Source organism: Fusarium subglutinans (assembly GCF_013396075.1).
Source record: "Fusarium subglutinans strain NRRL 66333 chromosome Unknown NRRL66333_c0000056, whole genome shotgun sequence".
Lineage (NCBI taxonomy): Eukaryota > Fungi > Ascomycota > Sordariomycetes > Hypocreales > Nectriaceae > Fusarium > Fusarium subglutinans.
Window position 1 is genome coordinate 106940 of NW_023502119.1, and position 23681 is coordinate 130620.

The following is a 23681-nucleotide window of genomic DNA, read 5'->3' on the forward strand; positions in this document are numbered from 1 at the left end:
TCTCTATACGCCCCACCTCTCCATGCCTATTTCATGCCGCCAAAATCAAGCTTGCGTGCGACTTTGGAACCCCTGTCATCGTCAATTACGCCTGGCCTTCGCTTTAGATCAGCGCCCATCTTGTCATCGGCGCCTGCGCCACCCTTTCGAGGCAAATCTTGCTTGCGGGTAGGCTTAGGCTCAGAATGCCACCAAGGATGCTCAAGCATGCCACGGGCAGTGATGCGCTTCTTGGGGTCGAGAATAAGTGTCTTCATCAGCAGGTCCACACCGTCAGAACCAACAGTACCGAAGCGCATCTCATACCAGTCCTTACCACGGACCGGGTGTTGCCCAGGAACAGCATAGCCTGGGAGTTTCGTAACGCCAGGCCAGTTATCGTCGGTGGGCGTGCCGACAAGCTCACAGACAAGCCGAACTTGGTCAAGGTCTGTGTTACCAGGAAGATAGGGCGCACGCATAATGAGTTCAGCGAACACAGTGCCAACAGACCAGACATCAACAGCACCGCTGTAGTGCTTCGCGTCGAAGAGCAGCTCAGGAGGTCGGTACCAGCGAGTGATGACGCGCGAGGACATGAGTTGATGAGGATCAGCGAAGCTTCGCGCAAGACCGAAATCAGCAAGCTTGACTTCGCCGTCCTCGGCGATCAACAAGTTGTTTGGCTTGATATCACGATGGAGAACAAAATTTTCGTGGCAGAACCAGACGGCACGAGTGAGCATGCCCATCCATGTCTTGATATCAGCGGCACCGTAGCGCACGGATTCGGTATCGCGAATAAGCATTTCTAGATCGCCGCGGGGAAGATACTCGAGGACGAGGTTGAGGTTCTGATCTTTGGAGGAGAATACGGAAAGGAGAGAGATGATGTTTGGGTGGGAGAGCTCCTGGAGGTGCTTCAATTCGCGGACGGCGTCGGGGGCCATGCCCTCATCGTACTCTTTCTGGACCTTGATCTTCTTGATGGCGACGAGAGTGGTAGGCTTGGAGCGCAAGTGGCCTAGGAAGACAACGGCGTATGTACCCTCACCGAGCTTCTTGCCTAGGTATTGTTAGAGAGCAACGCTTGGGGTGTTCAACGCTGTAGCATACCCTTGACGTATTTGCGCTTCTCCTCATCGTTCATCTGCTCTGCAAGATCGAGAGTCGTGGGAATACTCGTCGGGGCAGGCGCAGAAGTGACAGGAGGCATTGGCGTTCCATTGGAAGAAGAAGTTTGCGAAGTGACATTCTTTAGAGGCGAAGAGATTGCGCGCCCGAAGCTTTGCGGCTGCGTTGCTTCAACGGTGTGTGTTACGACTGGTGAGAGCGCCATGGTTGATGTTGATGGCCAACAAAGAGGATTGTTAATAGTGATTGAGGAGCTGGAAAGGCCAGCTGTATGGCGTTGGGAGGCCTCGTTTTGTGCTCGAGGATTTTAGAAGCGAGATGCTTAGCAATGAGTGACTGAATGTAGATATGACCAGTTGAGTCTGACTCGAGCGTTGAAGTTTATGGAAGTTGAAATAAGCTGAGTAGTCCGTGGAGGTTAGGAAGCTTGTTAAAGAGCTTATCGTTATCGGTAATTCGAGATCGGAGCATCGGAGTTTATCACACCGATAGGCTCCACACCCGTGCAGATCTTAGATACAGTAACTACGGAGTACATACTCCATCTTTCAACTTGGACCATCCAAGAACATCGCTTCCTTCTCCTTGCCTTACCTATTATCAGCTTGCGTGTTTTTGACACGAAAGAAACGCGAATGTTCAGTTTTTTAGCCACGCAGATCGACTTTGCGTGATGCACATAGCAACCGGCGGTATTATTCTTGCCTCATGGCCTCATTGAAAGCATAATGGTCGTATTCAGTGCCTTCTGCTGTAGCAAAGATCTCGTCGCTTGTGGAAACGAGAAAACCATGGTGCCTTCAAGTCAAAAGGGTGCGACGACGCTACAGTAACGGTGTTGTGCTTCGGCGGTTTTGACCTCCCTTTGACTGTCCGCGAATACGGGTATACGGGCGCCTCGTGAGGGGCATCTTTCAAGAACCAGATCTCTGAAGCAACCCTTCATAATATCCGAAAATGATGAGTATGAGGCTTTGAGATTCGTAGGATGGTACGAGATATCTTGCCTGCAAGTGCTCGTATATAACATAGAGTTGACTGTTCACCAGTTGCCGGTATGGCTGTCCATCTGATGGCTAAAGAGTTCACCATCGTGGCTTGGGAATCATCAGTCGATGATTCTTTTGAAACTCAAAAGGGTCTCTGACATGAGACGGTAAACAAGAGATACAATGGTTATTTAAGACTGCTCTGAGTCTTGACTAGTTCTGTCCTCCTTGGTGTCGTTCTTCACTTTCGTTATATTCCCCTGAACACTACTTCCGCTCTTTGTAATCCGTTGCAGACTTCAAGCATGAAGCTGTCTCTACCTTTCGTTGCGCTCTGCGCAGCACCAGTCGTTGTTGGTCTTGTTCTCCCAGACGGCGCCTTCGAGATCAAGAAGCATGAGCCTAAGGACCACCATCACCATGATCCCGACCTGGTCAAGCACCATCACAAGCACCACGATCATAAGCACAAGCATCTTCATCCCCATGAGCATATCCACGTCACCAAGCACAAGCATCCCGAAAAGCCTTGTCCTTTTCTCACTGAGGAGAAGACTTGCAAGCTCTTTCACTATGCCACCAAGGATGTCGAGGAGCTCATTCATGCTGTGCAGACCTATGACTGTGGCAATGAGGAGAAGTGTTGGCATGTGGGTTGCTCTCTTGGACCCCGAAACTCTGACATGACTAACACTGGACGAAAGAAAATTGTTTACAAGATCTACAGCCTTGAGTATGGGCTGGATGCCTTTGACAAGTACGTGGACAGCACCACTCTTAAGAAGTGTCTCACCTGTGGAAACGACTCTCCTGTCGTTGGCTGCTTCCTTCACGTAAGCTCTGCGAAAAGACTTTTCAGGGGTTACTGTGCTAACACTGCTCTAGTATGCCGATGCTCTGATCCGCCTCCTGAAGCTCCTACGGCACCAGACCAAGACTCTTGATGGGGAGGTTGAACGACCTGTCCTCACTGCCATCAACAGTCTTCGTGTTTCCAACTATGTGAGTTGCCCTTCTAGCGAGAGAAACTAAGACATACATACTGACTTTGAATAGGCCTTGGTCTATGAGATTGCCCGCCGTATTGAGTGCAAGAAGAGCCTCAAGATCATCATGTCAAAGCAGGGAGCCAACGATGGCACCACCAAGGGTAGTATCCAGGCGGCATTCTCGAAGTTCCCCTACACTCCCCTGATCACAGGCGAGAACTTTGAGGACGGAGTCGCGCTAGACAAGGCCGATGGTAAGGGGGACTCGGAGGGTGATGGAGAGAAGAAGCACAAGAAGGTGCACAAGCACTACCACAACCATCACCACGGACACAAGCATGGGCACAAGCACGGCCACGGACATGGCCATCTCCACCAACACGGACACAAACACGGACATAAGCACGGGCACAAGCACGAGAATGAGCATCACTACGAGCACAAGCACGAAGAAAAGGATCCCCACGATCATTACGATGAGGTTCGTGCCAACGATGCAGGTCCTAGACTTATGGCAAGGCCCATCACTAACAGTGAGTCTAGTAACTATGAGAGACATAACAAGCTCGAGCGCCGCCGGGGATACGAATATTGTTGTAATTATGTAACATGGTGCTGGGACTACTGTGGACGACCATATCGATGCTGCAGGTGTTGAGTAGAAGAATGAAGAGTTGAGTTGAGTTGATATGATTAATAATAAAACTGAATTTTGTGCGTGCCTATTGAAGCTGTTTTTGGTTGTTGAGTGCTCCAGTTGAAGTGAATGTTGGTCGTCGAGAGTGATTGGATATACTCGAGTAAGGGCCCAGGTTACAATGTAAGGGCCCTGCTTCAGCTCATGATTCATGCAAGGATCTTACATAGCTTACAGTGGAATCTTTAGTGTCTCCACTGAACGACGTCGTCGGCTGAGGCTTGTTTTGGGCAGTGACAAACTAACTTTTGTAAGCGAAGGCTGTGATGTAATCAATGTAAACAAAAGGGGATGATGTCATTCGATTATAAACCCCATTCATTCTATCATTCTATGATACGCTCACAGCTGAAGAATACCCAATTACCCCATTCGCCTTAGTTACCTAGTGATTTTCTGCTTTTTCTCCTTCTACGCCACTGTAACAATGCTCGACTGCCGCGTAACCCCCCTGTAAACGCCGCGTCAATGCCAAGTCAGCAAAGGGTTACCACAGCCATTCTTGGGCTCTTTTCCGCTGTAACTTAGGCTTAGCAAGGCTGATGTGATGTGATGGGGTGATGAGCACCGCCGTAAAAAATATCCCGGACTTTAGGAACTACGGACACGTCCGAAGACCCGAAAGATCTTCGGCCGTGGAGTATTTAGTGGTGATCTAGTCTAAGTTCCCGGCCGAGAAGGAGGGAGAGATACTAAAAAGCTTGGAATTATCCAGATCGAAAAATCTCTGGAGTTGCAATACGTAACGCAGACCCATAATATAATTCCCAAACCCAAGCTTGCATCGGGAATATAATCAATACCCTGCCCCTTGTTTCTTTTATTACTTCTTTCCTCTCTTTTCGTATTTGTTCCATCTATTTCATTTACTTTGTACCTGCCAAGCTTCACCTACCTAAGGTAGACTTCCTAAGGTCAGGTGCTGCTGTCACTGCCTTATTTGGGTCGACTCTTAAGAGAAGAGTTGCTCGCCTGTATCAACTGTTTTACGAAACACCAAGCTTACAGTAACATCATCACATCACATCACATAAAACCACACAATGGCTGTGAAAGGCATATTCTCATACTGGGTATGTTTACCATAACCTTTAAATAAGGCACATACTAACTAACATGATCAGTGGTTTCCAGTCATCTCAGGCCTTGTCTGGCTCGGAATGCTTCTCGGTCTTCTCCTCGAATGGCAAGTCAATCAACACGGTCGTCGATATCCCACTCAATCGATTCACTCCGACATCGCCTACATCTCCAATGTCGGCGCAGGCCGTCTCCAGCCTCTCTTCATCGTCGGCTGCGTCTTGACCTCCGTCTTTCTCGATGCTGCGTTCTTGTCTGAGCGATGGCTGCGACATCGGGGCCGTCTTGTGCCCAACACGACCCTCATGGAGAAGGTCCTCAGCGGCCTCTCTATCGCCTTTGCGACCGTTGGAACGGTGGGACTTATCTGTCTTTCTATCTTCAAGACTGGCAAGTATAGCAGACTGCACAACACGTTCTTGGCGCTCTTTATTGGAGGCTATTTGTTCTCGGCTGTTTGTATCTGCTGGGAGTACCAACGCCTTGGAATCAGTGAGTCTCTACATCTATCTTCAACCGCTGTATAAAACCTCCCACTAACAAACCTTTAGACTACCGCGAGCATCGTATCCTTCGCATGTCGTTCTGGGTGAAGCTCACCTTCATCCTCGTAGAGGTCGCCCTCATCATCGCCTTTGGCGTGTGCAGTCTCACAAAGAAGAAAAACGCCGCCGCGATCCTCGAATGGGCCATATCCTTCATCTTTACTTTCTACGCCGTCTCCTTCGTCATCGACCTCTATCCTGCCGTTCGCACAAAGAGCCCTGACGCAAGGTACCAAAAGTCCAACTACATGCCCTCTGCCCTCTCGGATTCAAGGAGCCCCAGTAACGGGTCGCGCAGTAATTTGGATGCTCCTGCAAACGGTCACCACGATGTCGAGATGGCGCAGAACGGTAACCGTGTGCCTCCTAGAGACTTCTAGGCAGGCCGCAAAAATCATATGTTTGACCCATCACAGCACAACAAACACTCAACACGAACCTTTACGCTGTAAAGAATAATGCCGAATGATTCCCCCTTTCTTTTTTGTTTATTTGCGTGGCGTTTGGATCGAGCGAGAATTGGCTCGTTTCCGGGTTTGTATTACATGGCTTATAACATGCTTCTTTTATATGAACTATCTGATAGATGAACCTGCAGGGGAATTGCCAGATGTAATGAATTAAAAACAAAGTAAACAATGTCAACATAATAAGATCATAGTTCATTACTGTCTTCCGACATCCTTCGCACCTAATGAGATACATCACTGTATATTGCCAACCAATATCCCGCTTCGTCTCGTGATTATATTTGGGGACATGTTTTAGTCGTCATTTTCATCCGAGAGTTCCGTACATGTACTGCGTCATAGCTCAAACAACGAACATTAAGTTTATACCACTAGCGAGACAACCCTTTCAACTTTCCCAGTTGGTATAATCCGTCTGTTGAAAAGCCAGTGACGCTTTCCAGATACACAACAATCCATTCTTGCGCCAGGTATTATCCAAACCAATCCCATCATTTGACCTCCCTCCATGAACCCTTCCAAACTCCTGTCCTAGAACAATACTGGCTTAATTATCCATCATTTCTCTGAATCTCGAATCCCGTGAAGGACTTTGGCTCTTTCTTTCGGCAGGATCTTTAATTGCTGGGGGCGGAGCAATAGCCGGAACTGCATCATCTTCACTCAGACTGCTCACAGGGCTAATACCGCGCGAATCATGTGGTACATCCCGATCGTGATCGCTTGACTCAGCGTTTGCGCTGCGACCAGCAAGGGCGACATCTCGCATGCTCGTAGCGCGGTTGTCCAGACTTGTTGAACTTTCGTTTGCGTCCGTATCCCGGAGAGCGGCTCCGCCAATGAAGCTGCTTCTCTTATCACCTTGGCTTTCACGATCTTTCTCTCCAAGAGATTTGCCTCGTGAAAACCGGTTCTTGATCCATCCCTTGACCTTGGAAGTTGGTGAGGCAGCATCACTGAGCTTTCTGCGGCCCCTTTCCGTTGTGCCAGCTTCTGTATCGATCGCGGCTGGGACACTAGGCTCACTAGGTTCATTTGACGCAACAATAGGTGGTGATACAGCCTCTTCGCTTCTTGTGCTCGCACCATCATCAATAGCGTCTTCGCCTGAGACAGCTGTGTTACCCCTGGTCCGTTGCTTCTCTTCCTTGGCCTGGCGTCGCTCTTCAGCTCGTGCCGCCTTCTCCTCCGCCTTCTTGGCCTTGTGCTCTTGCTTCTCTTGGTCTATGAAATGAATTAGTCTGGCACAGCGCAAATGAATATTGCTATGGACGTACCCTTGAGTTTCTTTGTGATCTCTTTAATTTCGCGTTCGCGGGCCTTTTGCTTTTCCTGCTCAGCCTTTCTTGCTTCTTCTTCCATTTTGAGTGTAGCGAGTCGCTCGCGCTCAACTTCAGCCTTTTCGTTGATGTCATCCAACAGGGGCTGCATTCTCTTAGCTGCGATGGCGTCTATCTCGTGAGGATCCATGAATCTGCCACCACCGATGTCGATTTTGCCTTTGTTTGCGTTCCGGGTCTCGTGGCTAGCACTAGCCAATTGATGAGCCTTGAGCTCCCACTCACTCATAAGAGTTGGGTTGACCTGACCAGTTTCATGATAAACCTTCTCATCCATACCTTGCAGTCGAGCCTTGACGTTGCGTTGTGCCGCAGCAAGAAGCGCGTTGCGGTCGTCCTGTCGCTTCTTCTGATCAACCTCTGAAAGCTTGTTGGAGAAGAGTGACATTTGCTGTCGTATTCTTTCGGACTGTTGTCTATCATCAAGATCACCGTCGCTAGAAGAGCGACGACGTAGCTTGGATGTCAATGTGAACCGCCGTTTAGGCGACGATTCGTTTCCATAGTAAGATTGGTAATCTCTATTTTTCTGATGTTCTTGTTCAAGCTTTGCCAGTCGTTCTTGTGCTTGTTTGTATGCAGCGTCTTGGAGATTAGCATATGGTTTTGGCTGTGGCGCATCGGTGCCTTGCCCGTGGGTTTCCTTGGCTTCGTCAATAATCTTTTGTTGATGTGAGTACATTTTTCGGGCCATCGCAACCGCTGATGCGTGGAGTTGCTCATTGTTTTGTCGTTCATCTACCTCTGGTTTGACTGGCGGATTGGACGTAAACATGTTGCGAGTCATGGTAGTCACTGGCACTGCCCCAGCGTTTTCTGTCACCGGCTTGGCCCTGAGGCTTGCTTTGTGAGCAAGTGCAGCTCCGCTGAGCGCATCGGGTCGAGTGGTGTTAGTCTTGGGGGATAATGGAGCATGGGAGTCTGGTGCTGATGGCGTCGATTTAGCTCGTCGTCTGGTTGTTGACATAGCACCTTTGGCTGCGGCCAGAGACTTTTGTCCCTGCAGCGAAGTATCAGATGCTCTTGGGTCGGGCTGTCGCATTGAATTGGCTCGATTCGTGTTGAATGCTTGAGTGGCAGCAGAATTTCCCCATCCTTCGTGTGACTTACGCTGGCTTGGGGATTGGTTCAAGGCAGCATTAGCAAAGCCAACAGCTAGAAGTGCAGCTTTGTGGCCAGCAGAGTTGGATGCTGGTTCCCATGCTGGAGCCATCTTGTAATCCTTGGCTAAAGCGGCGGCAGCGGATGCGGATGAGGTTTTGTCAGGTTTCCAAAGTTCGATGGGTTTTTGGTTAGACCACCCAAGTGAAGCAGCAGCACTTGCAGCAGCACCGTCAGGACGAAGACCAGTAGACGGATAGCTAGGAAGATCCCGAGGATCTGCGTATTTGAGCCGACCTGAATTATTGGCCACTATGTATATGTCAGAAAAGACCTGGGCCATACGTGGGTGGATGACGAATATCGCTGGGACGCCGGTACATACCTGTGGCCGCTGCCGGCTGTGACTGGATCATGGTTGGCTGCTGGGATGTGCTGGTGGGCATCGGAAGAGGGACGTCAGAAGGTGCTGGCTCAGCCCTTCGTCTTGGAGCCTCGAAGGGTGAGACTTCACTGGAATACGATGCGAGGGAGTAGATTGGTTGCGATAGACTCGGCTTGGTGATAAGCTCTCGACAGGGCCAATGGCCTTGTTACGATGATTTTTTTATGGATTTCCAAGGCTCTTGGCGGTTGTAATGTTGTATACAGTTGATATTAATTGACAGTTTCTATGTCGAACATGGATATGCCGGGTGCTCGTCTTGAGGTGGAATTGCTTCAATGGTGGAGACGAATGGGCTATTTCCTGGCAGGGAATATCGAAACAAGTGAGATAAATGCTGAGTGACGACACTGTATAGGTAGAGAGAGGTAGGATTCGCGTAGGTATTAGTCGAGTATCTGGTGTTGTCTCTCAATCGTGAGGAAACAAAACAGAAGGGAAAGAATAGAGTAAAATATGGGTAAAAGCAAGATTTATTCACTAAGACGACAATGATGATGATGCTATCAAAGGAGACCCTCCCGTCGTCTTCGTGGCGCCCTCACTCGAATGGCGTCGTTCTTTCGTTGGCCCCGAGACAAGACGGATGGACGGTGCGGTGCTTTGCCTTCCTTACCTCTCTCCTTCACATGGGATGCATACGTCAGGGTCGTTGCCGTAGCTCTTTCCCTTCCCGGACCTGTGATGCGCTACCCCAGATAGTGCTAGTTGTGACGTCACTTGGTCCTTGGCGATGATCTCAGGTGCAGACGCTAGTGGCTAGTGTTCGTCGGAAGGAGCACAGTATCCAGGTTGTCTTATGATATTCAGCTTTGATTGTTGGTTCTTCGGTAACTATGGATGGGAACTCCGTCCACTTGGGAGCTGAACACAGTGGAGGTTCGTCAAATACAGTTCTCTCCAGACATTCCCTGTCTTGTCTTATCTTGTCTTGTTACTGTTATCTCATAGCGAATAGCCCATCTTCAGCTTTCTCAGCTTCCTCCTGTCTCTCCACTATGTAGCGACTGTAACACTGCCACAACACACCACACCACACTGCTATCAATTCGCACTGTATCTCTATCAGCTTAGCAATTTTTTAGCTTCCCGTCATCCATTGAAGATATCTCCCAATTGGAATTAGGTGGCTCTTTTGCTCAGCCTATCAAGCCAAAATCGAGTTGCGAACAACAAGTCACGGAGCCACAAGGTCGAGTCACGGTCAGCCAAAAGACAGATCTTTCCCTCTGGCAAGCTTAGTAGGTACTAGAAGAGAAACAGAGTCTGTACCTGAAACCTTGGACGGAACCTGTATCTTCACCTGAGAATCAACGGTGCATCTTGTCTTGTCCTGGCTCTGGAATGATCACTCGGCGTTTTCGGTATCGAAATTGAGATCGACGCTGCTCGTCGCCTTTTTGGTGTGTTTTAGCCCTCTTCTAGCGTCCGCTTTGAACCCTCCGATCTCTTGAGGCACATTTGGCTCGATTGATCGATTTCTCGTAATACTACAAACCCTGGTTTCGAGTCTGTGTTGCACACCAACTTGATATTGATCCCTCCGGGTTTCTTCACGTTCCGCTCGTTAGTGCATCGTCAATGCGCTGCAACTATCGTACACAGCCCAGCTGCAATCCTACCGGTGGCTTGAGGACCCTGAATTAGAGGTGCTAACTCTATTCCAACGCAGCAGGTTTCTTGGCAAACTATTATGACTTCCCCTGTTGGCCTCGAGAACGTTCTCAACTTCCGTGATGTGGGCAAAACGGTCAATGACTTTTTGGGCAAAAGGTATCGCTACTTGTCGTGCTAGAAGACATAGTTAGCTGATTGTCAACAGGCGAATTCGCGAAGGTTTGTTCTATCGCGCCGCCAGGCCAGGTACGAGACATCACATATGGATGAGACCTAACAACTGCTGAGACAACTCTAGATGATGCCACTCTCTCAGACAGGCAGGTCATCAGAGATGACATAGGTGTCAAGACGATCATAGATCTTAGAACCAAGTGAGACCGAAATGTTTCTCAGAGAAGAAAAACATACTGACAACCACGAAGAACCGAGCACCTCAACCAAGCAAAGAGACGAAAGGAACAGTCCAGTATACCTGCTCTCGTTCAATCCAACAAAGCTCTTGCTGAACCACTCCAAATATCTGGACTTGACTATCGACAAGTCAAGGTTACAGGGCGCGCCTTCGAACTGTTCCTCCTAAGTCAGCTCTCATGGTGGGACTTCTTGTGAGCACTATATACTCCATGCCGAAACTAGCCACTGACTTCTTTAGCCGTGTGGTGTTCCTTTTTGTTTGTGGCTACCGCACTAAAGCGATCAATATCCTTGGGCAGCAAGTCATGATTCCTCGTGGGCTTGTAGGCTTGGGTCTCGATACGCTCGATCAATCCACTGGGGAGATTCGTGAGGCTCTATCACTTTATACTGACCAGGCTGCTCTTCCTTCTCTCGTTCACTGTACTCAAGGCAAAGACCGTACAGGTAATAAAGCCCCTATGTTTCAAATAGTGATACAACTGACTCCTGAACAGGTCTCATTTGCGCGCTTGTGCTTATGATTCTTGATGTTCCTATCTCGGCCATTGAGTATGACTATGCTCTTAGTGACGAGGCCCTCATTTCTGAACGTGAACAGCGCCTCATTGAAATTCGGGAAATCGGATTGACAGACGAGTGGCTTCACACTGCAGATGATATGATTGTTGGTATCCAAAAACATCTCGACGACAAATATGGTGGACTGAATGCCTACCTAGACGGCATAGGTTTTGGTGCAGATGACAGAGCAAAGATACGTGTCCTTTTGCTTTACTAGATTACCAACGCCACTGTTAAGGGAGCCTCATCGCATCACACATACACGGGCAGATTCATGTGTTCATCTTGAGATGTTATAGTCTATTTCTTTCTGAAGCGACCTTGCAGCCAGCATCTATACATCTTGAGCTTGGAGGCTCTGTTGACGAGCAATCGTCGATCAACACCAAGCTTCTCCACCTCGAACAGGGGTATCTCTGTCTTGATCTCCTCTATGTCCAAGTTCTGAGTAGCCTCTGTGCCAGTCTCGGCCTCAGCTGTCGAGTCGGTAATGGCAGATTCTAGGGTAGCCTTGGCATCCTCGCCGGCCATCTTGCCAGTCCAAATATCGACGAGCTGATCCCTGTCAAAGAAATAAACACGTGTGCCGTCGCCTCGGATGTAAAAGTTTTCGTCCAGGTACCGACCCTTGCGGAACCGGACCTGGGCCAGATCTCCTCTTCCATAGTCTCGGAAGCAGACCAGGCCTCCCGGCTTGAGTACTCGGTGGACGTTGTGAACAGCCTTGGCCCATTGATCGGGCGACAAAGCAGAGAAGATGAAAATCAACACGGCGACATCTACGGAGCCTTCCTCGAGTCCAGGCGGCAAGTCATCACTGGTGACGTCCCATACGTCAGCCTGGATAAACTCAGGATTGTACGCTTCATTCTTGCGAATGACCTCTACGGCTGTCTTTGAGTAGTCGCAGGCATGGATCTTCAGTTGTGGGTTCTTATTCTCGGCCAAGACAGGGAAGGCCGTATTACCGGCTCCAGCACCAATCTCCAGTATGACCTTGGGACCGGCGTCTTCCTTGGTTACCTCGGCCAGGACAGGGAATTCCTGTTGGAGCCATTTGCGATTCTTGAAAAAGTTGGCAGCATTGTTCTTGTAGAATAAATTCCACCATCTAGCAGGGTCCTGACTGAACTTTCCTGAGTTGTCATGTTAGCAACTCTTCGATGTTTGAGATTGCGAGAAGAAATGTGAGGATATGGTGTAAATCAGATGGGAGCGAAAGAATAAGAAGGTATAGTTTGTCTTCAGTAGATTCAGATGAACTATGCATTGGTTGTGTATCATCAGGACACCAGTAGGGAAAGGCACGCCGTGTAAAGTTTTGGTTTGGGTGGGTGACTTACTCTTTTCAAAGTCCGAGACAGGATGTTGGCGCTGCTTCGCGTACTGCTCCTCAGCATACTCCTTGTACGCATCGTCAGTCTCAACGTGGTCCCAGGCATTGAACTCAAAGACATCATCCCCTTCGTTCAAGTACCGACTACCGAACTGGAAGGGATCACTCCGCTTCAAGTTATTGCTAGGGTCATGCGACCGATGAGGCGGCACCTCAGCAGCCTCAGTCTCGGGCACGGCAGCTTCGGTGACGGCCTCTGTGACCGGATCCTTGACGTCCAACGCGGCCATGTCCTGGACAGGAATCGACTCGAGTGTCGGGCTCGCGATGGCCTCGCCACTTGGCGCTGAAGACGCCATCTTGGACTCGTGGTGTCCTTGAAGCATGCACTCGCAGGCGCAAGTAGTTGACACTGCGGAAGTGAGGAAGAAGGATGCTCGAGGTTCAAGAAAAATTTCTGTGGAGAGATGGATTTTGTCTTTGATATTTCAGTGTGGGGCATTGTTTTATCCAATTAGAAAAGCTGAACGATCTATGTCGGACTATTAGATAACCCGTGTTCCATGAGCTTCCCTAGAGTGGCCAATCATATGTGGTCTGTGATCGATGGTGCACGTAGCATCAAGCCTCCTGTGTTCAATTGACCAGTATCATTGTGAGGTAAGGTAGACGATAAACCCCATCCCCCTCCCCGCCGAATCTGCCACCATAATACCTTTTATCTGCCGAACCTTCGTACTTAGACCGAAGCGACCGTCACAAAATCATTGCAACAATATGGTTCCCTCTCTCACCAGGCCACAAGGCCAGCTATCACCTGCTGAAGCTCTCCACCTTGCGCAACAAGCTCCCATTATCTTGAAGGGCAACCCCAAGGCCTTCTCGGCGTCGCCTCTTGTATCACTCTTTTCGGCAGCCGAAACGCCTGAGCTTTGGACGATCTATGAAAACCTCATCATCACATGCCTTCGAACAGGCGACGACGATTCGGCGCATCTGTGCTTGGAGAGACTGTTATTGCGTTTTGGCGATGATAACGAACGCGTCATGGCACTCAAGGGATTGATCAAGGAAGCGGAGGCGACGAGCAACAGCGAGCTTCAGGAAGTGCTGAAGGAATACGTGGATCTTCTGCAGCAGGATGGAACAAACATTGTGAGCATGACCACGCCTTGTGGCTGTCAAGATGTTGTACTGACAAACATTAGTATATTGCGAAGCGACGAGTGGCTCTTTTGCGATCCATGGGAAAGACAACGGAGGCAATCGCGGCCCTAGTATGGTTGCTCGAGTTCAACCCTACAGATGCCGAGGCCTGGTCTGAGCTATCGGACCTCTACCTTTCTCAAGGCCTGTACTCCCAAGCTATCTACGCTATGGAAGAGGTGCTCGTGCTAGCACCAAATGCGTGGAACGTACGTTGCTTTTCTGTTCTTGGGAATGAACCAAACTGACACTACTGAATAGTTGCACGCAAGGCTAGGCGAGGTGACGTTGATGGCAGCCCACGAAACAAGTGATGGATCTCCTCAGAAGTACCTAGCAAGCTCGGTCAAGCGATTTTGCCGAAGCATTGAGCTTTGCGAAGACTATCTCCGGGGCTATTATGGCCTGAAGAAGGTCACTGATAAGATTCTGGCTGAATATGCCAAACTCAAGAAGCAGACAGAGAGTGATGAGTTCTCTCTACCAGACCAGCAGACTCTTACAAAATTAAACCAGGCAGCCACAGCGAAGCTAGCGGAGATCGTTCGTCGATATGGGGCTCAGGAACCCCTGTGGCAAGGATACAATGCAGAAGAGATTGCTGCGGCTCGCGAGTTGCTTGACAAGTCATCGGCAGAGGTCGTCCGGTGAGCGATACATACAGCAAGAGTCTCGCCCAATGACAAGGCAGACTTGCTGCATTACGATGCTGTGACTCAGAACAGCGAGTACAGGCGTGGTCAGGACACGCATCATATGCTTGACAGGAAGTTCTTCCCGTGGAGTCCGGTGCGTGGATGTGCCTGACTAGTTCGCTTGCAACGGCCGACGGGCCCTGGACCAGAAAATGTGGAATGGAAGAGGCAGAGCATAAGACGGACAAAAACGGTCCTCTGAGGATTTGACAGATAACTTAGAAGTGGAGGCAGCAATGCCCAACTCGGCATTGCTGGGCATCTGCACGTGGCGCCATACAGGGACCGGTCGGTGGGGTATACCTGACTCTGAGGTGGGTGGTGATAATCAAGTTTGACAGGGGAGAAGTGTTGAATTACAGAACTGGAGGTACCCAATACCACTGCTGCTGGCTTAGGCAGAAATTTACAACATACAACAGAGGGATCAGTTTCGGTTTCCTTCTGTAATACCCCAGGGAGCATCGTTGAGTGCCACCAATATTGGTCTTGGGGTTAGAATACACGATGTTTCGGGTCTCACAGTGACCAGGAGACCATCGGCATTGAAACTCGAAACTAAGAGAGAATGGTTTTCTCCACGTTGAATGCGGAACATGATGTTTATTCCCCATGGATTGTCGATGATGGCCTTGATTATGGATCACTTGCAAGCGAGCCGTCATGGCGCCAGCGGGACGATGGTTGATCACTGACTCAACTTACACCCTGGCTCTGAGTCTCGTGGTAACCTGGTCTTATTAACTCATTCTTTGTAATACGGTATTTGCACTGCTTCAAACCGTTGATATCTCCTTGATGGGCTTATACAGCGACATTCTACACCTGGCTGTTTCCACCGCTGGGGTTCATAGTGACAGGGGATGGACTACGAAAAGGTGTCAGATGGAAGCCACTTGGTGGTGAAAATGCATTATAATGTCTTCGCCACTGTCCACTTGGCCATGCCTGGGTGGCTGAGGCTCTGCGGGAAGGTGGAAATGCTAATATTTGGTGTCTGCTATTCCTGGCTAGGTGGTATCAAGTTGAGATGAGTACGTGTAAATATGAGCTGCCTCAATTCAACATCTCTACAAAAGCGTTCAAGGTTCTTGAACTGGATGCAAATCTGAGCAGTTTTGATCACAGCCATGTTGAAAACCCTGTTGTTTATTGTAGCAGATCACGGAGTTGTTGTGGGTGTCTCGCGATGGATGAGCTGGCCCTTGGGTTCCTACTTTCGGGCCTCAACGCTGGAAATGGGGCGCAAATCGTGCCTTTTAGCCAGTCGCGGAATGGGGGGCAGCGGTTGAAGAGGATCATTGCGAGGCGATAGGTTTGCTTTGTTCTCGTTGACTGAAAGAAGAAGGGGAAAACAGAACTCAAAAATGACAGTGAATTGGGGATATAAGGGCCTCGTAGTTTGCCAATGCCTGAGGTTTCTTTCTACTTTTTTCTCTCCTATTCTTCTATCTATCTGATACTGAAGAATTGATCCCCTTCAATTATACAGTGATTTTTTAGTTCGGATAGCGACACTGCGCCTCGGTCCGTTCCGATTTCACGTTTCGCAAACGGTCGAATATGATATATCATTGGACAATGACGTTGCACAGCCTTTGTCGGACAGGAACCCTCTGTTTGAGATGTGCTCGATTACCTGTTTCATGATGATATCAGAAACCCAGTATATCTCCTGGTTGAAACGCGATATCTATATCCCGTATACAACAGAGATGATGTCCACTATTGAAGTTGGTAGTGTTGGGTTCGACAGCAAACGGTTGACCTCGGCGCTAAAAAAAGACAACGATATCATTTTGGCGGTCAGCGATTCAAGCCGCGATTCGATTCACTGGAATTCTGTGTCTGCCTCCCCAGCAACTAAAAAATTTGTGCATCCAACCTTTGACTGGAGGCTGCGTAACGTTGGGCTGCAGCACTGCCATGGCATCCCTGGACTCTTTTTCAGCCCAGCTGAAGAGAAAGAGTCAGAACAAGAGTCAGAGAGAGTCTGGCCGTAGCTAGGCCTCCTTTTTTTCTGTTTTGCTGTCATTTTCCTCGTTTTTTTTCTTTTCTCTTTTTCTATTTGTTGTGCGTGCAACTCGAAACCTCTTTCACTGAAAGAAGTCTTTCATTCCATCCATCCCATGGATCCATGCCCTATCTAACCGAATGAAACTGAATCTTGATTCTAAACAGAAAGTCACTGTTTGACTTGCACTTACACTTCCCACTTGCACGCTTCGGGCTACTAACTACAGCACATTAATCTCACCCCACCACCCCCTCCATCTCCATCTCCATCTCCATCTCCATCCCCGCTAAACAAGCTGGTTACCGTCCACTACCGATTCACACAAAAACAATCCATCCAACAACAACGCTTTTGTTGATAGAATTTTTGGTTTAGTCTTGTCTTCTTGTTGGTCTATCTATCAAACGTGTCTCATCAAGATCTTCAAACAAACATCAAACTACACTGTCACAAGGTATGTATTGACTTCAATAATGTCTACTATTCCCTCTCTAGCATCATCTTCTTCTTCTTCTTTCTCTTTGTCTCTTCTCCGCATAAACACCTTTCTTGTCTCGGATGTATCTCTGGGGGTGGGCTCAACTCCAGAAAAGATGGTCCATGTGATCATCACTGGTCATGTCAAAACAGCTGAGCAAGCAAATATGCTCCGGCGGTAGCTTCTAGCTAGCATCAACGGGAAGCAGGTCAATGACTGCATGACATTCACTCGTTCGTTCATTCATTCATGGCCATGCCCACTCTGCTTTGCGAACCAAAGAAATACCGCCGCACATAGTCCGCCGCAGTACCTCTCAGGCACTCTTCTCGTACCTCCCGTCGTTGCGGTCTGCCCTTCCTACGGCGATGCTACAATACTTTGTCCTTGCTGTAACATCACCACTGCCACTGCCACTCTCCCTTCCCTGCCACAGCTCTAGGTCCTTTTCCATGACCAACAGGACCACTAGGCTTCGAGGCTCGCTCTTTTGGCCCCCACATAGGGTTGGGCAAATGCTTTCACAGACCTTGACGCCCTACCACCAGTGACCAGCCTACGAAGACCCAAAACGTAGACGGGCACAGGGGAGAGCCATTTGACAGACTGGAAATGACAGCGGACGCCTGGGATAAACCGGGAGTTTGGGGAGCCCAGGAGAGCCAAGTATTACTCCAACGGCTTCAAGCTCGGCCACTCAGATCGATGGACCACCTAAACATCCCGCCAACTCCAGCCCAACGAGCGCTAGCAGCATGGATGCTTTAAACAGGGTCCCCACCGACTCCATCGACAGGGCGACGAACCAGGGTGCCCCAGTTCAGGGCGGCTGACAAGAACCATGGATGCTTTGGTGCCCAGCAAGTCTTCCCAGCGCAGCGCAGCACAGCGAGCACATGGCATGGCTTTACGATGCAGGAAACTTTGGTAATCGAGCATTGTGTTGGTGCTCAATCGACGCTATTCTTCTAAGCTCAAGCCAAGATCCAACCCGTTGTCTTGTTCAGATCAACCCTTCGAGTTGAGGGACTGGGTTTGCAGGAAACTTTTCCGCGCCACTATGTTGCTCAGTCCTCATGCAAGGGAGAAAGATCCTGACCAACAGGGATACTCACTCTTCAAGATTTTATCTAGATGATTTTCTCACCTTGTGCCTAACTTTACTAACTGATTGTCGTCTTCTTAGTTGGACATCGTTGATTTCCTCCGACACACGAAGCTCCGACTAGCATCCTGTGACCACGAAGTTGGTTCTTCAAAAACTTAGACCGTACGGACACACCCGAATTTTAAAGTATACTTTACTTACACGCACACCCACAGCTCTGGTTCGACAAGCTTTCACCGTTGCGATACAACGGTCGTTGGTCGTTTCAGTTGATTCACTCTGGAGCGGTTGTTTGTCAATTCGTCTTTTGGTTAAACAAGACTTGATTCTCTGCGCGCAAAACTTCAATTCGACCTCTGCAGACATTATCAACGCCGCTGCCAACTGTATTGGTCGGAATTGCGACCGGTGATCCATCAGCAAACGATCTGGAACCCCTCACCGCCGATCGATTTCTGCCGCTTTTCCATCCTCGCAGCCGCCGCCTGAATCCACCCCGCCCACACTCTTTTGCGCCTGATCTTAACGTGCGCCGTACAGCAAGCAAGCACTCTGCTAGATACAACTTTGGTACCCTCCTCGGTCAGCAACCACAAGGCACCATCGTTCATTTCTTGTTCTGCGACTCCGCACCAGCTTCACAAGCAGGCATTTCCCCCGTCTCACTGCTTTCGTGACCAGCCGACCTTTCCCTTCCGCTGTCACGCCCTCGTCATCTTTTGGTGGCGTACTCACTTAATTTTACGACCCCTCACTCTACGCCTGTCGCGCAAGTCCAATTCTTCCTCGCCACGACCCTCGTACCAAAACACTTGCCGTTGTGTTTTTTCCCCTTCTACTGCGGCGACCTCGTCCTCCGTTCCCCCATCGTTGGCTCTGTTACTTTGGGGGTTGCTAGGCATTGTTTCTACCCTGTCAGCTGAGCATTACTTGTGCTTGTTGCCTATCTTCTTCCTTTCCAACCTACGTTCAGCGCCTTTACTCCGGCTTTCTCCTGTGGATTGTCGTGGGTAGAGGGCATCCCACCAAGTATTTGCTATGTGAGTCCCCTCCCTCCATTACCATCCTACCCATATCTTTCAGCGCTTGCGTTCCTCCCCTCCCTCCCCCTTCTTGTCTCTCTCATATCCACCTTACTAGTTGTCTCAACTGCGCCCCCCTCTAGCTTTGTTTACTTGTCTCTCCTACACTTGCGCTTCATCTGTTGCGCATCACTCTCTGGACCATACAGCTCACACTCTCATCTTACCAGGCTCAAACAACGCCCTTCTTCCAGAGCCCCTACCTCCGGCACCCGTCCTACTGAGACGTCCGCCTCTGGGACAGCATCTTACAGCGACGATTCTTCGCAGGAGACCAGCCAGGACTACACCGACTCTGAAGAGGACCTTTACGACGACGAAGAATACGACGACGACGACGTTCTTGGCCCGTCTGACTCTGCCTCAACTAGCGATCACGATCAACATTATCGTCGTCACCTCTCTCAGCGTCAGCATCAGCTCCCTCCTCACCAGCTTCCGCCTCAACCTCAATATCCACCACACCATCAGCAGCTTGCTCATCACCAGCAATTACCTGGTCGCCAACCGCCACTCCATCAATTGCAACCCCGTCAACAAGGTCCTCCCCAGGATCTTTATCAACCTGAAGAGGAGCCCAGACAGTCTTATCGTCGACCGCGGCGCGATCGTGCAGCGCCACCCACCGCCAATCTGGAAGATCCTCGTGGGTATGGCGCCTATGGCCGTGGCGCATATGGGCATCCCCAGCCAGGCGGGCGCCCTGGCCCCAGTCAAATGTATGGCAGAGGCCAGCAACCAGGATATCAAAACCAAATGGGACCCTATATGGGATACCCTGGAAACAGCCAGATGGTGCCATTTGGCTATGGCGACCCTGCCAGCCCTTACGGGGCTGGCTATGGAGGCGAAGGTAGAGGCATGTATGATCTGATGCCTTACCAACAACCTCCAAGTGGTTACTATGGCGCCGTACAGCCTCATCCCCTCTACGGGCCACCCCACATGGCTGGAATACCACCTGGGCAACTCACTACACCACCTCCTCCCCCGCCTACTGAGGCTCCTGCCAAGCCAGCCACACCCGCTCCTCCAAAAGAAGACCCGGAGAAGATTCGGCTGGAAGCTGAGATTGCTGCGTTCAAAGCTATGGAGGAGAAGGTCAAGGCTGCCGAAAAGCAAAAGGAAGCTGAGGCGCAAATCCGAAGAGAAGCTGAGGAAGCCTTCACCCGAAGAATGGAGGACATGAGAATCGCCCAAGAGGAAGCTAAGAAAGAAATCGAAAGGGCCAGGGTTGAGGCAGAAAAGGCTGCCCGGGAGAGAATGGAAGCCGAACGAAAGGCTGAAGAGAAACGCGCTCAGGAGCATGCTCGTGCTATGGCAGAAGCCGAGGAGAAGGCTCGTCTCAGATTCGAAGCCGAGATGAAAGCTGCTGAAGACCGAAGAAAGGCAGAGGCAGAGGCTCGCATTCAAGCTGAAGAAGAAGCCAGAAAGAAGTTCGAGGCTGCAGCGAAAGCAGCTGAAGCACAACGACAGGCTGAGGCTGCAGCGCGCGCACAGGCAGAAAGGGAGGCCCGAGAGAAGTATGAGGCCGAGATGAAGGCAGCCGCCGAACAGCGCAAAGCAGAGGCCGAAGCCAAGGCCAAGGCCGAAGAAGAGGCTCGTCTGAAGCTCGAGGCTGAATTGAGGGCAGCGGAGGAGCGTGGTAAGAGAGAAGCTGAAGAGAGGGTCAGGGCCGAAAGAGAAGCTCGAATGAAATTTGAGGCTGAATTAAGGGCTGCTGAGGACAAGAGGCTGAAGGAGGAGGAAGAGCGAAAGCGTGCTGAGGAGCTTGCTCGGGTTCGCTTTGAGAAAGCACTACAAGAGGAGGCTGAGGCAAAGGCCGCAGCCGCGAAGAAGGCTCAGGAGGAAGCCGAGCGCCTCATGAGACTTGAGCAAGAGGCTAAGGAAGCCGCCGCAAAGAAAGCGGCCGAGGAAGCCGAGAAGCTCAAGAAGCTCGAAGAAGAAACCCGCGCGAAGGCAGAGGCTGAGACCCTCAAGAAAATCGAGGAGGAAAATAAGAAGGCAGCAGATGCTGCCGCAGCTGAGGAAGCCGCTAAGAAAACCGCCGCAGAACTTAAGAAGAAAATTGAAGAGGAGACAAAGGTCAAGCTCGAGGAGTCTAAGAAGAAGGCTGAGCAGGCCCCAATCCGATTCAAGGATGCAGTTGGTCGAAAGTTCAGCTTCCCCTTCCACTTGTGTGCTACTTGGCAGGTATGTACTTCGGATTATGACGGGCGACGAGCAATGGCTAACGATATTGCAGGGTATGGAAGATCTCATCAAGCAAGCTTTCATGCAAGTTGATGTTTTGGGTCCTCATGTAATGGAAGGACACTATGATCTTATCGGCCCCGACGGCGAGATCATCCTGCCATCCGTTTGGGAGAAGGTGGTCCAGCCTGATTGGGCTATCACCATGACGATGTGGCCAATGGACAAGATGCCTCCATTGGGACACCCCAAGATGCCTGGCGCGCCGGGTATGCATGGACACAAGCACGGTGGTCCTATTCCTGTTCCGCCCCGTCCCATGGGCCCAGGTATGCGACCTCCTATGATGCCCCCTGGCGGTATCCCCCCTGGAGGTGTTCGACCGCCCGCGGGATGGCCTGTCGGAGGAGGGATTCGACCTGATATGCCAATGCCGCCCAACGTTGTCACAGTCGGCCCTAATCCTGGCAAGTCCAGCAAGCACAAGAAAGCATCCAAGGATCACTCAGGAATGGCAGGCTTCTTGTTTGGCAAACCTCAAAAGAAGAAGTGAGTTATTGAGTTCCCCTCACTACTGAAACAACAAGCTGACGATTGTCCAGGCCTAGCAAGAAATGAATGTCATACTGATGAGGAAATGATCGTTTGAGATTGATTTGATTTTACAGTTTTGCTTGTCTATTCGCAGATACCTCGCCGGCATCGGTTGCCGGCCTGATTTCAAAACATCTCCTTGGCAGTTTCTTTTGGGATTTTCTACTATTGTTTGAGATGGAAAAACGAGGCAGCGGAATTTTGATCATTTCCCAACTCATGGTTAGCGTATTCATATCGCAGAGGCGTCACGAATTGTCCTATATGCATGTGGATCGGAGTATGATGATATGGTTGAAACGACAATATGGAGGGAATGGGAACACGATCCAATGTTGAAGACTTGTATTGGTCATCTTGGCTCTATTTGGGCCAGAAGATGATTAAGTCCAGGTATTGGCGCAAAGATGACGCTCTATTTTTTTTATTATTTTTTTTTCCCTGTCTGTTTGGTTTGGTTTGGTTTGGTCTGGTCTTGGTTTTGATTTGGATATGGCGGACGAGCACGTTTGATAGACACGGCCGTCCTAGACACGCGTCACGTAGAATGAATGGAGTAGGAAGAAGAATGATTTGTTTTAAGTTAAGCTTATCTTTGATTGACGTGAGTGAGCTGGGTATGGGCCCTTTTAATATGTCGTGCATGTTTAAGTGAATCGTGATATGCCCACCTGAGTCTATGCAAGTCATCTGGTCTAGACTATTTCTAGTTTCCTTCAAGGTATATGAGGGGGGGATGAGAGTATAATCTCAAATACTACTCTATGTAGGCAACATTAGAGTTTCCGTTGAGGTCCTAACTTCTCAAAGGCCTTCTTCTCAAAGGCTTCTATCATCATGCTGGCGACCTTATCTGACACAGCAGCACTTACAGCACCATAGAGTGGGTTTGTAAACTGAAAGTCGATAGATAGATTGACCTCAGTGCGTGGTGAAGGTGGACCAGAAACTGGTCTCACAGACCAGCGTGTCACAAGGCTTCGGAAGACAGCCGATGCGTCAGGTCCTGTACCCCCAGGAGCAGTCTCCCCACTGATGGCTTCGACAGATTGGCCAGGCACACAGCGCAACCGACTTGTAAAGACCTCGTCGAAGCCTCCCCATCCGACATGTAGATCAGCGAGTGTGGGGTAGCGTCGCCCGGTATCGGGGTCGGGGTCAGACCAGCGAGTTACTCGAGAGCGAGAGCAATAAGGGACGAACGATGAGTAAGAATCCACGTCGGCTATGAGATCGTAAAGAGGTTCATGGAAGTATGGTAGAGTGCGGTTGGCGGTTAATCTTTGAGGTTCGGAGGATGGAAGAGTAATGAATGAGCGGTGCAGGGGTGTTGAAGCACGAGTGAAGTTGGCGATGCTCGATATAGAAGCCGATGAGCGGGCGACAACGGCTCTGGGAGAGAGAAAGCGGAGAGCCATTGGAGGGTATTAAGAGGTTTATCGGGGTTATATTGATCTAGTGTCACCGTCCTGAGAATTTCATGGTCTAGAGGTAAAGAATGAACGACTACACAGAAGGATTAAATAGCCGTGACGGAAAATCTATGATGGTGTTGAGGCTCTGCTAAACTGAGTCGAGAATAAGTTGGAGGCTTTCCAACCGCCC

The 23681-nt window shown here is 49.9% G+C and overlaps 9 protein-coding genes across 9 annotated transcripts; 5 read left to right on the forward strand and 4 right to left on the reverse strand.

Moving 5' to 3' along the window:
• Positions 1 to 26: 26 nt before the first annotated feature.
• Positions 27 to 1318, reverse strand: FSUBG_5639 (CMGC CDK CDK7 kinase; the record flags this gene model as incomplete). Its single annotated transcript, XM_036683757.1, has 2 exons — positions 27 to 1045; positions 1096 to 1318. 2 exons carry the CDS (start codon positions 1316 to 1318, stop codon positions 27 to 29), a joined length of 1242 nt encoding a protein of 413 aa, XP_036538865.1.
• Positions 1319 to 2407: 1089 nt separating this feature from the next.
• Positions 2408 to 3753, forward strand: FSUBG_5640 (uncharacterized protein; the record flags this gene model as incomplete). The annotated part of the gene is made up of 4 exons (XM_036683759.1): positions 2408 to 2935; positions 2988 to 3104; positions 3159 to 3687; positions 3743 to 3753. 4 exons carry the CDS (start codon positions 2408 to 2410, stop codon positions 3751 to 3753), a joined length of 1185 nt encoding a protein of 394 aa, XP_036538866.1.
• A 1078-nt stretch (positions 3754 to 4831) lies between these two features.
• On the forward strand, positions 4832 to 5793 carry FSUBG_5641 (sfk1; the record flags this gene model as incomplete). The annotated part of the gene is made up of 3 exons (XM_036683760.1): positions 4832 to 4861; positions 4913 to 5360; positions 5420 to 5793. 3 exons carry the CDS (start codon positions 4832 to 4834, stop codon positions 5791 to 5793), a joined length of 852 nt encoding a protein of 283 aa, XP_036538867.1.
• Positions 5794 to 6430: 637 nt separating this feature from the next.
• On the reverse strand, positions 6431 to 8770 carry FSUBG_5642 (uncharacterized protein; the record flags this gene model as incomplete). The annotated part of the gene is made up of 3 exons (XM_036683761.1): positions 6431 to 7107; positions 7161 to 8636; positions 8710 to 8770. The coding sequence occupies 3 exons, from the start codon at positions 8768 to 8770 to the stop codon at positions 6431 to 6433; spliced, it is 2214 nt and encodes a 737-aa protein (XP_036538868.1).
• Positions 8771 to 10462: 1692 nt separating this feature from the next.
• On the forward strand, positions 10463 to 11584 carry FSUBG_5643 (tyrosine serine phosphatase; the record flags this gene model as incomplete). The annotated part of the gene is made up of 6 exons (XM_036683762.1): positions 10463 to 10542; positions 10592 to 10632; positions 10685 to 10760; positions 10812 to 10994; positions 11042 to 11250; positions 11301 to 11584. The coding sequence occupies 6 exons, from the start codon at positions 10463 to 10465 to the stop codon at positions 11582 to 11584; spliced, it is 873 nt and encodes a 290-aa protein (XP_036538869.1).
• An 83-nt stretch (positions 11585 to 11667) lies between these two features.
• Positions 11668 to 13062, reverse strand: FSUBG_5644 (actin filament-binding protein; the record flags this gene model as incomplete). The annotated part of the gene is made up of 2 exons (XM_036683763.1): positions 11668 to 12503; positions 12711 to 13062. 2 exons carry the CDS (start codon positions 13060 to 13062, stop codon positions 11668 to 11670), a joined length of 1188 nt encoding a protein of 395 aa, XP_036538870.1.
• Positions 13063 to 13480: 418 nt separating this feature from the next.
• Positions 13481 to 14560, forward strand: FSUBG_5645 (kinetoplast-associated KAP; the record flags this gene model as incomplete). Its single annotated transcript, XM_036683764.1, has 3 exons — positions 13481 to 13858; positions 13912 to 14118; positions 14171 to 14560. 3 exons carry the CDS (start codon positions 13481 to 13483, stop codon positions 14558 to 14560), a joined length of 975 nt encoding a protein of 324 aa, XP_036538871.1.
• Positions 14561 to 18011: 3451 nt separating this feature from the next.
• On the forward strand, positions 18012 to 22100 carry FSUBG_5646 (kinetoplast-associated KAP; the record flags this gene model as incomplete). Its single annotated transcript, XM_036683765.1, has 6 exons — positions 18012 to 18026; positions 18423 to 18497; positions 18570 to 18880; positions 19460 to 21482; positions 21535 to 22031; positions 22085 to 22100. The coding sequence occupies 6 exons, from the start codon at positions 18012 to 18014 to the stop codon at positions 22098 to 22100; spliced, it is 2937 nt and encodes a 978-aa protein (XP_036538872.1).
• A 752-nt stretch (positions 22101 to 22852) lies between these two features.
• FSUBG_5647 (cyclase dehydrase family) lies at positions 22853 to 23494 on the reverse strand (the record flags this gene model as incomplete). Its single annotated transcript, XM_036683766.1, has 1 exon — positions 22853 to 23494. The coding sequence occupies one exon, from the start codon at positions 23492 to 23494 to the stop codon at positions 22853 to 22855; it is 642 nt and encodes a 213-aa protein (XP_036538873.1).
• Positions 23495 to 23681: the final 187 nt, after the last annotated feature.